Source organism: Tursiops truncatus, chromosome 4 (assembly GCF_011762595.2).
Source record: "Tursiops truncatus isolate mTurTru1 chromosome 4, mTurTru1.mat.Y, whole genome shotgun sequence".
NCBI classification, from domain to species: Eukaryota; Metazoa; Chordata; class Mammalia; order Artiodactyla; family Delphinidae; genus Tursiops; species Tursiops truncatus.
Genome location: NC_047037.1, coordinates 142,324,907 through 142,340,236, shown reverse-complemented (window position 1 = coordinate 142,340,236; position 15,330 = coordinate 142,324,907). Strand labels below are relative to the sequence as shown.

General features: G+C 64.9%; 1 protein-coding gene across 1 annotated transcript; it reads right to left on the bottom strand.

Annotated features, from left to right (window-relative positions):
• Positions 1 to 4,923: 4,923 nt before the first annotated feature.
• Positions 4,924 to 14,925, bottom strand: AIRE (autoimmune regulator). Its single transcript, XM_033855252.1, has 14 exons — positions 14,779 to 14,925; positions 14,094 to 14,268; positions 13,581 to 13,736; positions 13,139 to 13,213; positions 12,477 to 12,590; positions 11,534 to 11,679; positions 11,283 to 11,363; positions 10,249 to 10,364; positions 9,134 to 9,233; positions 8,375 to 8,557; positions 7,662 to 7,783; positions 7,428 to 7,524; positions 6,010 to 6,078; positions 4,924 to 5,004 (listed from the first exon to the last, which is right to left on the bottom strand). Exons 1-14 carry the CDS (start codon positions 14,923 to 14,925, stop codon positions 4,924 to 4,926), a joined length of 1,662 nt encoding a protein of 553 aa, XP_033711143.1.
• Between the last annotated feature and the right edge of the window lie 405 nt (positions 14,926 to 15,330).

Below are 15,330 nucleotides of genomic sequence, written 5' to 3'. Positions count from 1 at the left end.
TGAAAACATGGGTCTGAACTGTGGGTCCATTTATATGCAGACTTTTTTCAATAAATATATTGGAAAAACTTCTGGAAATTTGTGATCATTTAAAAAAAACTTGCAGACGAGCCACATAACCTAGAATTATCCAAAAAGTTAAGAAAAAGTTAAGTACGTCATGAATGCATAAAATATATATATATATACATATAACATACAAAATACACGTTAATCAACTGTTTATGTTATCGGTAAGACTTCTGATCAACAGTAGACTATTAGTAATTAAGTTTCAAGGGAGTCAAAAGTTATGCTCAGATTTTCAACTGTACAGGGGTCACTCCTGAGTTGTTCAAGGGTCAACTGTACATACTCTGTCATAGATAGATAGGTAGATAGATAGGAAGAGAGATAGACACTTTCTAAGTGCACACGTACACGCTCTATATATAAAGAGATAAGGGGATGGACGGACAGAGTGTATGTACACACGTATGCACTCTGTGTGTATACATGGATTTTACATACATATAAATATAATTTAATAAGTATCTTGTTCACCCACCGGGCTTTGGTTATCATTCTTATTGTCTGTCTGGATAACATCCCAACCTCTGGGATTATTTCTCCTTGGATACTGAACGTTTAGTTCATTTTCAGAGTCGGATTCACTAATTGTGCGGCGCTGGCCAGCCTGGGCTCTGTGCAAACCTGCCCCAGGCACGCACCGTCTGGAGGGGACGGTCAGAGAGCAAGTGACCAGGCAAAGGGGACTGTGTCCTGAAGGGATGGAGAGGAGGCTGTGGCGAGAACGAGGGGCTTCCCTGAGACTGGGGTGTGTTATGTTTGGGATGGGCGTCCTCTGGTGGGTGGTGTCTGTCGGAGGGCTGGGGGGCTTCAGCGGGGCTGCATGGAGCTCACCATTGCGGTCATCAGTTACCCGGCAGCTTAGAGCCAGGCTGCAGGAAAAGCCGCAGGTGGAGCAGAGCAGCTGTCAGAGCCCCCCCGGGGGCCTGGTCCCCCCTGAGTGCCTGTCCCCGGGACCCCTGTGAGACCCCTGCCTGCGGTGCTGCCACCAACCTCCCAGAGGGACTGCACGTCCTGAGAGAATTAACAGAGGTGAGGCGACCCTCCTGGAAGCTTCAGGTTGACAGTCAGATGACCGGAGCTCGGGTGACAGGGCGAGTCCAGTTCAGACCACCCGCCAAGGGCTCAGCCCCGCTCGGTTATCTCGACTCTGACCGTGTCCAGAGCGCTGTCTGCTCCCAAGCCCACCCAGCCCCCGACACGTCCGCCTGCACCGGGCTCTTCACCGCTTGTTAGTGGTGACCCCCGACCCCGTCCAGGGGTCCAGCACGATAGGGTATGAAATTCACACCCCTTGTTCACAGATTGTTAACAACTTCAGAACACTGACAGCTAAGCCTCCAACCAAGTGCGGGAAAATAAGACCTTTGCCAGCCCCGTGCAGATGAAAAGAGCGACGTTGGTGTCATGGCCAAATCCTGTCCCTGTTAAAGAAACAGGTACTCGTGACCCTTGCTAAGGTGGTAAGGAACTTTGTTCTAGGGGGACCCCTGCACTGGGGTTTGCAGGAGGGGAGAGAGGTCCGGCTCAACTCTGAATACAACGTGGAAAGTGGGGATTTATGGCCAAGGAGCAAAGGTGAGGCCAGTGGATGGAAATTACAAAGAGCAAACACTGAGGTTAGGGGATGCGGCTAAGCCCCTCGACGGGGCCCTTCCTGAGGGCGGGCCAGGTGACCAGCTGTTGAGGGTGGGGATGAGAAATGCAGCAGATATCGAGAGACATCAGAGTCCAAGGATGGGGATCTCCCCGAAACTGACTTGGCAAGACTCTTGCCAAAACTAAGGACCAAGGACAGAGGCCAAGCCTGAGCCAGCTCAGAGGAGCCCGGGTGGAGTCTGGTCAAGGGCAGCGTCTGTGCCCCCACCCAGCTCACACGCTGAAGCCTCAGCCTGCAGCACCTCAGAACGTGGCCGTACTTGGAAGCAGGATCTCACGGAGGTGGCCAAGGTAAACGGGGTTGTTAGGATGCGCCCCGGTGTCCCCCTGAGAAGGGGAGATCAGGACACTGACCTGCACAGAGGGACAACCATGTGAGGACCCAGGGAAGAGACAGTGGTCCACACGCCCAGGAGGGGGGCTTTGCGAGGGACCAGCCCTGCCGCACCCGGATGTGGGAATTCAGCCTCCAGGACTGGGAGAGAATAAACGTCTGTCATTTGAGCCCCCCGGTCAGTGGCACTTTGTCGCAGCAGCCCAAGAAACGAGCCCGGGGACGGGCTGTACACGTGAAACCGCTGGCTGCTGCCCCCTCACCCACTGGGCAGACACACGCTTCAGGGTGTCGCGTGGCCGGCAGTCGTTCGGTGCTGGCTGTGCAAGCCAGCTTCCGGCCCCACAGACAGACAGACAGACAGGAGCAGGGGATGGACGGTCGGCCCCTGAGGAGCAAGCAAAGCGCAGGGGCTGCAAAAGGGCAGGGAGTCATTGTCTCGTCCTTGTATCCACTTTGCTTAAAATGCAGGACGAACACAGCATCAGCAAACTCAGGCTGCTGACGGCAGGGAAGGATGCAGCTCACGGCCCCTGCGTGCTTCCTGCTTCCCACACTTCCTTCCATGCGCACCACAGACGGACAGACAGATGGGACTCGGGACTGCCGCGAGCCCCCCCAGCCCCGCCCCCCGTGCTCAGCTCCCAAAAGTGACATTTCCTGAACTTGTGGAAAGTGACACGGGTGCAGTGGAGGCCACCAAAGGGAGCACTGAGCCCCCGGTGGAGGGTCTCCATGGACCCATCCACAGAAGGATTCTGACGAGGCCGGGTATCCAGAGCCTGGCGTGAGACCCAGCGGTGCCGGGGCTGCAGTGGGCTCAGAGGAGGGCCGGCCGCGGCTGTGCTCAGCAGCGGTGGGGGTCCTGGGAGGGTGTGACAACGATGGGCTGGGGGTCTGTGACACCTGTGTTCACCCTGGTCAGCTCCCTGATATACTCCTCCACCACTGCCATGGTACCCACACCACGTCATCCCCACCGGCCTCTGCAAACTTCATCCAGCCCTGCTTCGTCCTGTGGGTGGGTGGCGGCCGGGGGCAGAGACAGCAGCTGGGCTCCGTGGGGAAGAGCAGCTCTCAGGTAAGCAGGGCCCCCCCCACCCCCGCCGCGTCGGGAAGGGCCTCCGCTCCATTTCCCCACCCCCCAGCCCAGAGGACCCTGCTTGGGGCATTCCCCCCCCAACCCCGGAGGACCCTGCCCAGGGCATCCCCCCACCCCCACCAAGCCTCAACTCTGGTTTCCTCCCCGCTCTGGCCCTTCCCTTGTCCACAGATGTGATCTGGCCTCCAAGCTGGGACGCTCCACATGCGGCCACGGCTGCTGTGTCCCTCCTGCCGTCACTGCCCACTTCCCTCGCCCCACTGCTGCCCACCTAGCCCGGCCCGGCCTGGAACAGCTGTCTACTCATTCATATGACGCTAGTGTCCTCACCAGTGCGTCCCTGTTTGAATAAACAGCTCGACCTTGTGGCCTGGGGCAGTTACCCCCTCCGCTGGAGGGCATCGGCCAGCCCCTCCCCAGTACTGTCCTGGGTGGGCCGACGCGCCCTGTGCCGCCCCCGCAGAGGCCACCTAATGTGTGCCCGGCACAGAGGGGCTCCAGAGGGGCTCAGTGAGCCACGAGGCCCCAGAAGTCCAAGGGCTGTGTGTCCTGAGCTGGGACCCCCATTCCTGCTGCTACTCCCTGCCGGCCCCCCACCTGGGGTGGGGACAAAAGCCACAGGTGCCAAATCAGCACACGTCCCACCTCTGCCCCCAGCGCCCATGAGGCCTGCAGCCACCCCTCCCTCCGCAGGGCTCTGACCCCCATCAGGGCTTCTATCACGGGGGGCTCTGCAGGTGGGGCTGCGACAGCCCTGACACCTCCTTCAGGCAACACCGCCCCAGCATCTGTGCCAGGCCCTGGGGACATGGCTGAGAGCCAGACAGGGTCCCAGGTCCCACAGTGGCCTCTTTAAGGGCAGACAGACACCACTAGGAAAGGACTCAATTCTGACGGGCTGTCTCCCAGCGGTGGGTGCCACGAGCGAAATAAACAGAGCGCTGTCCACGGCGGCCACGGTGCTCCCATCAGCTGACCTTATGTCTGCCCCGGACACACCACTCTAGCTTCCAGCCCCCGACCCCGTCCTCTTTCCTGCTTCTGTGTGAGGTCGCCCCCTCTTGTGAGTAGCCTGTCACCGGCATGTCGCTCTAGGACCCCTAATGCTCAGCATATAGAAGAGCCACAGCAAAGGTTTCCCGAATAAATGACTCTGAATGAATGAGCGAGGAGCTGAGATCTCACAGGTGAGAAAACAGACATGTGGAGCACCAAGGCAGAGGAGCTCCGAGCAGAGGGAGAAGCCCGTGCAAAGGCCCTGGGGTGGGGACGAGCTTGGCCCTTCGAGGAGCACAGGAGCTAGGAGCGTGTGGGGGGTGGGGCCAGGCCACGTAGGGCAGGGGCTGTGCTGGGGGCAGGGCAAGCCCCTGGGGGCTCCAGCAGAGGGTGGAGCAGAGGGACTCCTGCTCCGGGCATTCTCTTCCTGTTCCAGCCAGCTCAGCCTACACGACGGGCACCAGAAACACAGGGGAACAGACCCCCCCCCCGCCCCGAAACAAGCACACTGCACTGGAGAGCATGTCGAACCCACAGAAGTGACTTTAATTTCAGCGCACACGACGGCTTTGTGCCGCCACAGGCACGGCTGCTGACAGGCTGGCTGTCGACGGCACTCGGAACGTCGCAGCGCCTGGTCCTAACCTCCCCCTCGGTCCCTTTCCAAGCCAGTGGCCGTGCGTGTGAGGGCTGCTCTGGCGCTGGCAGCGTCCTCAGGTGCTGCCCGCCTCCTCCCACGCTGCCTGAAGGCGGGGGTCCTGGATCAGCAGGGGAAGGTGGGCGCCTCGGCCACCGGGCGGGACATGCTCTGGATGGCCCACTGCAGGATGCCGTCGAAGGAGTGCTGCACGACAGAGCAGAGAGCGGGGCTTGGGCCAGAACCTCGGGGCACAGGCGTGCCTGCCCTGGCCTCCAGGGCCACCTGCGTCATAAACATCGTGGTGGGAAGGTGCTACCCAACCCAGCCCTCCTATACAGAGATGCGGAAACGGGGGGCACGCCTCATCCCACACTCCTCCTCCGAGCTTCCCGTAAGCCCAGGCACAGCCACCACGGCTGTTCTGTCAACTGGTGGCCTCTTCCCGGATGTCTCGGCAGGACCAGCTCCTTCCCTCACTCTGCCCAGCTCTGCGCAGGGCCTGACGCTCCAGCGGGACTGGAGGCGCCGTGGGAATGCCTGATATTCCAGCAGAACGGAGGTGACCTGCTCCACAGGGGCTGGTGAATCTGCCCCACTCTGCCCACCTATGTTGGCACCTCGGGTCACCCCTGGCCCTCTTGGGGCCTCTAGAGACAGCTTCAGTGTCTGGGACTGCCCGTGCTTGGCCCAGCACCCAAGGCAGGGCCCCCGTGGTCAGCTGGGATCCCCAAGGTGCCACGCCAGGCCCCTGAGGACACGTACTGGCCACCTGGGGTCTGGGGGTGGCTGGAGGACTTTAACCTTTTCTAAAAGCCACCTTTTCTTCCCAGTGATTCTAGCTGTTCATCATCGGGTGGAGGGGCCTGGGTTGAGGAGGGGGAGGGAGGGATGTGCAAGGGGGCGTGGTCCCAGAGTGCCTAGCCCCAGGGAAAGTCACGGCCTCCACATCAGGCTTCAGTGGCCCTGGCGCAGGTTCCTGCAGCCGCCAGCTCTCCAGGGTCCAGGCCCCGGGACCTCCAGGGCAGCTAGAAAGGGGAGCAGCTTGGGGCCCGCTCTGGCTCGTTTGTGCGCGGAGGGGCCAGCGCCATCTGGGGTGACGTGGGCCTGTGGCGTCCAGCTGCTCCCGTGGCCTGAGAGCTGGCTGCTTCAGAGGCCGCGGAGGCGGAGGCGGAGGGGGGCGGGTGTGGCCCCAGCCAGGTGACGTGTTACCTCACTCAGGAGGGACTCCAGGTCATCCCTGTGCAGAACTGGCTCGTGAACAGCAGAATCGTCCCCCGCCTGGAACCCAGAAAAGGGAGGAGGTCAAGCCACCTTCCGCACCCCTGCCGGGCTCATCCCCACAGCAGCAGGACTCCCTACAGAGGCAGCAGCAGCGGTTAGAGGCGGTGTCCGCGCCAGGGCAGTGGGGTGCTGCGCGCTCCTCCAGGCGGGACCCCGGGAACTGAATTCTAACATCCGGCTCCGGAGGCAGAGTGGGCGCGGGTGAGCTCGGGGCTGCCTGGCCAGGTCCCTGCCACCCCTCTGGGGCAAGGACCAGCTGGAAGGGACCCTGTCACCGATGGGAAACGTGAGGCCCAGACAGGAAAGAGCCTGGTCCCACAGCCACCCTTCAGCCACCCAACAAGCCTGCGGGGCCAACCGTGCCCCTGAGGGGCGAGGGCCAGAGCTGGGGACGTGGCACACCCCCCCTGGCTCGCGGGCTAGGCGGAGCGAGGCCATGCTAAGTGGAACCACATGCAATGGCCCAGTCTGTAGCTCAGATCAGCCAAACCTCGGGACCTTCTCCAGCCCTTGATGCCACTAGCCCTGGGTGAGGGCTTGGCACACACAGTGCAGAGGGCTGGGGATCCGGAGAGAGGCTTCCAGAAGGAGCGGAACGCCAGTAGGTGTGAGCCCTCTTGTGCCCGGCGCCTGGGGTGCCCTGTCACCCACCATGCGTGCAGGGGATTACGAGGCGGGACTGGGAGGTAGGACGGACCATGGACGGGGGTAGGACATCACCACCCCGGGCCCCCAAGGATTCTTCGGGGGCAGGGATGTGGTCAGGAAGGCCCCTGCTGTGGGCAGTCGGGGCAGATGCGCCACCTTCCGCAGGCCTCTGAGGAGGAGACACACGGGCCTCCCTGGCTCTGAGGGAGCCCTGGGAAGCGAAGGTCCAGTGAGGCTGGTCCCTCCTCCCCAAGGTCCCAGGGCCCAAGGCTGCTGGAGGATTGGAGGCGAGATGACACGGGTGGAGTCACACGTCTCTCCTTCCGCTCTCCCCTGCCCCGCCCCACCGCGAGGATGAGGATGGCGCTCCCTGCACAGGGCACTCCGGGGGGTGCGGAAGGGGCCAGGGCAGCTGGGGGGTTAGCGGAGCTCTGGGCCTGCAACCAACCCCAACCGGCGGCTGCATAGCCGCTGTGGCTTGGGAGGGTTGCCTTTCTCTGCAGATTTAAGGTATCAGACGGGAGTCGATTTAAACAAATATATCGTATGTACAGAATAAACACATGGTCAGGTTTGGTGCACACCCGCGAAGCTGGCGCCCGGGCCGGGGCCTCCCCTGGAGATGCGGGGTCCTCCCTCACCTGCGCCCCAGGGCCGGCGGCGGCGGCTTTGGCGATGAGCTTGGGGGTCCCGGGAGCCGGGCGGGCGGGGCTCAGGGCGGGAGTCGCGGCGGGCGGCCCCTCCCCGGGGGCCGGGGCGGGGTCTCCGGAGCAGGATTTGCAGCGCAGGGCGGCCCTGGCGAGCGGAGGAGAGGCTGCAGGCTGCCGGGGCTGGGGCAGGGCTGCGAGTGCCCTCTGCACCCCGCAATCTTAAAGCCGTTGGGGGGTCGCCGGCCCTCCCCCTCCCCCTCCCGGTCCCGGCCCCGTACTCACCCGGGCCGGGCAGCGCCGGCGGGGAAGTGGCAGCGCCAGTGGAAGGCGGCGGCGCAGTGTGAGCACCGAAGCGCGTCCGTGCCGTCCCCGCACACCCCGCACCTCGCGCCGGGCGCCGGGCCCTGCAGACGGACCACGGCGGGGTGACCGGGGGCCGGGGAGGGGCGCACGGGGTGGGGGGCGAGTCCGAGGTTTCGAGATCGAGGCCTAGAGAGGTCAAGGGCGCCCCAGCACCTTTGGGCTGCAGCTTGGTGAAACTAGGTGTCCCGTCTTGGTCCCCCTTGGTGGGCCCGGACCCCCTTCAGGGCTAGTCAAGGGAACCCAGAAGGGCGTCCGTTCCAGAGGAGGCAGGAGGGCCTGGGAGACCTGGGGCTGCGAACTCTACCCACTTTATCGTCCTGCCCTTGTGAGGGGGCTTTCGAGAGTGATGAGAGAACGGTCGCGTCCTCTGGAATCCCTCCAGCAGCCCCCTTCCCTTCACCCTCCCCCGCAGAGCCCGCACCTCGTTCTGGGTAATCTAGCAACCCCAAGAGCCCCTGGGCCTCCCTCCAGCCTCCTCCACCCGCCCTCCCCGCGGCCCCCACCCCTAACCTCCATCTGAATCCTACCTCCTTACCCCCGCCTGTCACTGTCCTGTTTCAGGCTCACCGGGCTGCCCCTGTAGACCCTGAGCTCCCTGAAGACAGCCACCCTGACCCCATCACCCCGCTCACCTGCTGCCCCTCAGGGCCCACACACAAGAGGGGGTGCAGGGCCGAGGGGTCCAGCACAAGCGGGGGGGCTGCAGGAGGTGAGGCCAGCAGGTGCTTGTAGGTGACCGCAGCATCCATTCCAGCGGGGCGCTCGCTGGGCGGTCCCCTGGCCTCCTCTCCCGCTGACCTCAGTGCCAGGAGCACCTGGAACCGGAGGGTCGGTTCTGAGAGGTGTTGCAGGGGACTTGCCCAGCACCACCCAGGAGTTAGTGACCGCTGGGGCCCTGGGAACCGGGGGCTGGCGTCGTGGGGAAGAGCGCCACATTGGGTGGGAAAGGCCCGGGTGCCGTTCCCGGCTCTGTGGTCCCAGCAAGTTCCCTGACCCTTTCCCCATCTAAAGGCGGGGCCCCGTGGCCCTCACGGGCTGTCGGAGTACACACTCGGCATATGCTGGGGCACGCATCGTATCCGTTGTGACTTTGCGGTAACAGAACACTTAAAACATTTTCGGAGAATGTTATCGGTGGTCGAAGTGCGTCCCCTGTGTTGGGCTGATGGAGCTGAAGGCCCCCGAAGCAGAGGACTGAGAAGCGGGGCCGTTGTAAGGGCCGCTTCCCGGTGGCCTGCGCCCCCGTGGTCCCACAGGAGAAAGCGGAATTGACGGGGCCAGGCCAGGGTGGGGGGCACGTGGCTCTCTGGCTGGGGCAGGCCCGACCCACAGGAGCGGCCAGGAGGCAGGCAGCCGGCAGACAGAGGGCCTGGGAGTGGGCCTGTGTGTACCGGGGTCTCTGCAGGCGGCTCCTGGGGCCGGGGCTCCTCAGTCCGGGGCAGGTCCCGCTGGGCTCTTCCCTGGAGGCAGCTGGAGCACCTCCAGGTCCCACTGGTTGCGTTGTCACCGGCCAGAGACATGCAGGGCGAGGCAGAGGGGACAGTGGACTCCCAAGCCCGCAACACAGGGGAGGCCTGAGGGCTTCTCCAGGTCACCCTTTCCGTTCCCCGATGGGAAAACTAAGGGGAACGGGCAGAGCCAAGGGGGAAGGGCCTGCCCGGCCGGTGAGCAGGAGAGCCCGGGATGCTGGGGTAGCTAAGCCTGCTGGGGCGGCCCTCGCCAGCCTGGCACGTCCCCCGAGTGCTTCTCGGATGAGCCCCAAGCATTCCCGACACCCGCGAACCTGCCGCGGCCTGGCTTGTGCCTGGCTCTCACGGGCCCTGCCTTGCAGGTCGGGCCTCCCGAGGCTGGCCTCCCTCGATTCCACGGGGGGACGGTGCCCAGTAGAACAGGGGCCGGTCAAGGGCAGGAAGGAAGAGAATGGAAGGCGGGCAGCATTGAGCAGAGCTGAGGGATGACCCGGCCAGAGATGTGACCTGGTCAAGGTCGTGCGGTGAGCGGGGCAGGGTCGGGGCGAGAATGCCCACCCAGCGCTCCGCCCTGCACCCAGGCCGCCCTGACCTGCGGAAGCTGCTGGTAGCGGACAGCGCTGTCCCGGAGGGCCGGGGCAGGGGGCCTTGCGCTGGACCTAGCCTGGGCCCCCACCGGCCCTTGGGGGGCAGCTCTGCGGCCTCTGTGCTCCCCAGCCCGACTTGGAGTCAGACCCTGCTTAGTGCCGCTGGTCGGCTGCTTGTGGCGCTCTGGGCTGGGGGAGATGGGGCGAGATGGGACGGGACGGCCGTCCCTTGCCTTGGGCCTCAGCGGCCTGCTGGCCAGGCTGGGGGGGACAGCGCGGCCACGCGGGGACATGGGTGGGAGGATCCCGGGCCCCAGCCCCACCGGCCGGCGACCTGAGCCAAGGCCCCCTCCCAGGCTGGCCTCACTGCCCATCCCTGGAGTGGAGACACTGCTGGCGGCCTCCTACTCAGGGCGGGCCAGTGAGGAGGCTGGGCGGGGCCAGGCCCACCTGGGGATCTGGTGGAGCGGGGGCGTCAGGCAGGCCAGGTGGAAGGCGCGGGGGCAGCCGTCGCAGCAGAGGAGCTCCCCGCCGTCCCTGCACGCCGCACACTCATCCTCGTTCTTCTGGCGCGGGTGAGAGACACGCGGCGTCTGGAAGACCCGGGATGGGGCAGCACCCTCCCCGAGAGACGCCCCTCGCCGGCTCCCTGCTGAAATCCCGCCCTGACTGCCTGCTCCCCAGGGCTCCCCAAGGCCCCCCCCACCTCTGAGACTCTAGCCCCGAACACCTGCTGGCCCATCCCTCTTGGGAAGAACGGTCCTTAAGGAAGGCTGGTTCCTCGCGGGTGCCTGTGCTCCAGGCGGACCCAAGACCACACGGCCACACCCACGGGGCAGCGGAGGGGCAGGCCCAGCGGTGTTCCCGTTGGCCCTGGTCACCCGCTGTCCCCTCCGCCTGAGGCCTGCTTGCGCCCTTGCCTGGATAGCACCCACCGTGCCCCCCTGGACGCCACTTCCTTCAGAAGCCCCCCGGGGACTACAGGGCTGGGCAGCCCCTCACAGTGATGAGCGCACTCATTGTAGCAAACCCCCCCCAGGCCCCAGCAGCCCAGGAGCTCCTGGGGGCAGGCGTGAGTCCTTCTCATTTCCTCGTTCCCCGGGGGCCAGCACAGCGCCTGGCGGGGGTGTCGGGATCCCCGGCAGAAACGGTGCTGGGAGCCCAAGGGCGTACGTGACGCTTGGGTTCCTGGCTCCTAGCAGGGGACGCAGCCATACCAAGGGCCCAACTGTGAGGCGTGGGCAGCTGGCAGCCGGACCGAGCGCTGTGCTTTTAAGAGCCTGGGAGGACTCACGTGCTCTAACTTATGTGAATTTTTACAATTGCGTATTATCAGAAAAAAATGCTATTAAAAGTAAAGTGTTCCACCCTGTGAACAGAAGCTTAGACCTCTGTCCTCCGGTCCCTGGAGTGACTGCCCTGGACAAGCGGCAAATCGGCAGGAGGCCCCGCCCTCAGGATCCTGGGGGCGCTCTGAGCGTTACCTGGTGCAGCTGGGGCTCACTGGGAAGGGCAGGGGGTCCCGGGGCCCTGTCCCGCTGGCCTGCCCTCGAATCGCCTCCACCCTGCCAGGGAGAAGAGAGAGGGTCACCAGCAGGGGAGGCATTCGGGCGGGAGGGGCAGTCCCCAGCCCCAGCAGAGCTCCCCACCAGAGGTGACAGGACGCTGCTGCCCCGGGTGCTGGGGGAGGGGCCGAGGGCCAGGCCTCCCCAGGGGCGGTCCCAGCAGCGCTCACAGGGGCAGGAGCCTGGGTCCCCTTGGCTCGGACCAACGTCTTCAGGCTGCTGCCGCTTCGGGTCTTGTTCTTTGCCCCGCTGGGGTCTTCAAACTTGCTGGGAGTGTAAAACTCCCCCCCAACCTGGATGCACTTCTTGGAGCCACCTGGGAGGAGACGGGTCGGGGGGGGGGGCCTGGCAGGGAGGCTCTACAGCTGGCTGTTCCTCCCCCCACAAACCCCACCCCAGTCAGCTCTGGGCCCCGGGTCCTGAACACAGCAGGGATTCTCTGCTGGGGGGAAGCACGTCTCCCAAATTCTCATCCACTCGGAGTCTCGGAATGCAGCCTTATTCGCAAGTAGGGTCTTTGTAGATGTTAAGATGGACTTGCACTGGACCGAAGTCCAAGGACAGCATCCTTATGAGAAGACGAGAGGACGCAGAGAGACACAGGGAGGAGCCTCTGTGGCGAGGAGCTGGAGTGATGTGACCACAAGCCGGGGCATGGGGGTTGCCATGAGCTGGAGGAAGCAGAGAAGCCTCTGCCCTAGAGCCTCGGAGGGAGCAAGCCCGGCCCCGCCCACACCTTGATTTTGGTGTTTCTGTTGCTTTAAGCCACCCCGTTTGTGGCAACTCGTCATAACAGCCCTAGGAAACTACTTGGGACCGTCCCTTGTGGGTGAGCCTGGAGCCCGCACCAGCTCCCAGGGTCCTCGGCGTCCCCAGAGGGTGTGCGGCACAGGGAGTGGAGGAAGGAGGAGCTGCAAGGATGGGGCGGGCGGGGCTGGGGCCGCAGGTTGTCCAGCTTAGAGTCCAAGAGTGCCCCAAGCCCTGCCCAGAGCATCCGCTCCAGAGACGGCAGACCCACTGCAGGGAGTAGGGGTGCCTTGTCCATGCTCCGGAGCCACCGGGGAGCTGAGCGGGACGTGGATCCCTGGCAGCCCCTCCCCAAGCGCCGTCTACCTGCCTCAAACACCTGCTGGATAAGGATCCCCTCCACGGCCCCGCGGGCTCCTGGGACGTCCCCAGATGACACGGCCATGGCTCTCTGGACTGAAGCGGACATGGCCTGAATTCCTGGGGAAAGGAGCACCAAATGGGGGGTCACCTGTTGGGACGATGGCTCCTGAGCACGGGCAGTGGGGAGTGCGGGGCGTCTGGGCAGCAGAATCCTTCCTTCTTTCCACACAGGGCAGGCTGGGGAGGGGGTCCAGCCCCTCCACAGACAGACAGCCAGCCCACACGTAAGTGCAGAGACGGGCCATGGAGTGCGTGTGCGTGTGCGTGTACACGTATGTGGTGTGGTCTGGTGTGTGGTGTACGAGCCGTCCGAACCCAGCTGGCGGGAATGAACAGAGACGCTGGGATGTGGCCCTGGGCTGGGCTGGGAGGGAGGCAGGGTCCCCAGAGCCTGCCCTCAGGCCAGCACCAGGGGCCCATGGGAGGTCTCCAGGTCCCAGGTTGCATCTGGCCAAGGGACAGGGGGTATTCTCTGGAGGAAGCAGGGTCGGAGCTGGCCCTGAAGGATGGGGCACTCAGAGGGGCATAGGTGGGGTGACCCCAGGCCAGCATGGTCCCAGCTCCCAAGACGGACCCCTGACCCCCAGACCTGGGGCCTGGCTCACCGTTGCCCAGCGGGAGGCGCTGTGGCTCTGCGTTGCTCTCTGACTTCTTGGAGGGCTTGGCCTTGATGTGGGAGCCTGTCGGGGAGCAGGGACAGCCTGGCCCTCCTCCCGCTGCTGGGCCAACGCCAGGGCGCAGGTGGGAGAGTGCCAGGTGGGGTCTCCCGGACTCTGGTGTGTCCCCTTGCTTTACCGGGCTCTGGTGTCCACATCAGGAGACAGGAAGTACACCCACCTGCCTACTCACAGGGCCCGGGGGTCAACAAGGGCTGCGGGGCTCATACAGGGGGTCCGTCCAAGTCCCCAGAGGGACCTCTGCCAGGCTGACTCTGGGCCAAGCAGGAGGGACAGATGCTCCCGGACCAGGTCAGGGAGGGGGAGTGGTCAGGGGGTGTAGGGCTCCGTGAGGGGATCTGTGAGCCCACCGGCTCCTCAAGCTGGGTACCTGGGCTGGAGGTGCCCCTCGGGGACAGAGCTGCCGGCGGGGTGGCCCTCGGTTCCTCCAGGGCCTTCCTCTTGGTGGGAGGCCTGGGCAGCAGCACGGTGGCCTTGGGGCCAGCCGGGGGCCTCCTCCCCTTCCGGGGCTGGCTGAGGTCCACATCTGCGGGCGTGTGCAGGGCCGGAGGCTGAGCTTCAAGCCCAGAACCGACGCCCCGTTCAGGCAGGTGAGGCCTCAGCTCTTTGCTCTTAGAAGCCAAGATGGTCTAGGTGGTGTCCGGGGCTCCCTAAACAGCCCCACGCCTCCCCTCTCACAGTCCAGCTGGGGCTCAGAGGATGACTCCTGCTGCCAGCCCCAGGGAGGGAGGCCGAGCCGGCCGGGACCCAGCCCCAGTGCCCCCACCTTTGGGGAAGCCGTCTAGGATGGGCTGCGGCCGGGACCCAGCCCCCAGCGCCCCCCACCTTTGGGGAAGCCGTCTAGGATGGGCTGCGGCCGGGACCCAGCCCCCAGGGCCCCCACCTTTGGGGAAGCCGTCTAGGATGGGCTGCAGCCGGGGGTATCTCTCCAGGTTGTAGTCCTTGAAGAGGACCCTCCAGAAGTCCAGGATGACGGCCGCGTCCTGGGTCAGGAGCCACGAGAGGAGCGCGTGGAAGGCCTGTGGGCAGCCCTCCTTCTCCTTCAGACGCAGCGTCTCCTGAAGCAGAGCGGGAATGGGGGCCCCGCCCTTCCCGGGTACCCCCCTTCCTGCCGGCTCCACTGCGGGACCAGAGGGCAGATGCTGACCCCGAGGAGGCCGCTGGAGACTTGGGCACCTGTGTCCATCCCCTTGGCTTGGGGCAGGTGGGGGATGGCAGGGGGGTGCTGGGGTGAGGTGGGGGGCCGCCTGGAATTCATCTTAGGAGACTGGGCTCAACTTGGAGGGAGGCTTGGGGAGGGCTGGGAGGGGGCTTTGGGGATCTGGGGGGGCACCGGAACTTGTCTTGGAGACCGTTCGCTCCGCTGGCGGGTGGGGCGTGGGGCAGGCTGCGGGTTAGCGGCAGGGACCTTACCCTGGCGCTGGGGCGTGGGGGCGGGAGAGTGGGGAGGGGCGGGGCTGGGGAGGGTCCCTCTGGAACGGGTCTTCCGCGACCTTGCCCGCTCCTGGGCGCGGGCGTGGGGAAGGCTGGGGCGTGTTGCTGGGTCGCTGGTCTGGATAGGGGCCCACCTGGAATTTGTCCTCGGGGACCACGTCGTGGTCGACCAGCGCGTGCAGCAGCGGGAAGGCGCTGTCCACGGCCACGGCTATCTCCGTGCGGTGCAGCCTCAGGAGGCGGCGCAGCGCCGGGTCCCCACCGGCCCGGGCCTCGCCCATCATTGCAGGGTCGGGGACACGGGACTGGGGTCCCGCTCTCCCCGCCTGGGGTCCCGCGGCCTCGGGGTGCCGCTGGACTTGTGGGGTGTCTAGGCCGTGTCAGCCTCCTGGCCCTGGCGCACCCCCTGCGCCGCCGGGCACCTGGGTGGGCACGCCTGGCCCGGGAAGAGGGAGCCCCAGGTGCTTCCTCCGGCCTCCGCGGGTCTGAGCTCACGGCCCGGGTTTCTATTATACCGGGCTCTCCTTGGAGAGAGCAGAAGCCGCTCAGCCCGAGCCAATCAGGGCCCAGGGAGCTTCCTCAGGGGCAGGAACGGAAACTTCCCTGTAACCCGAGTGCTAGATGGTCCCATACACCTGCCAGCCCCCTTGTGCACCCGCCAGCAGGCTGCTGGCTTTTCTTTCCTT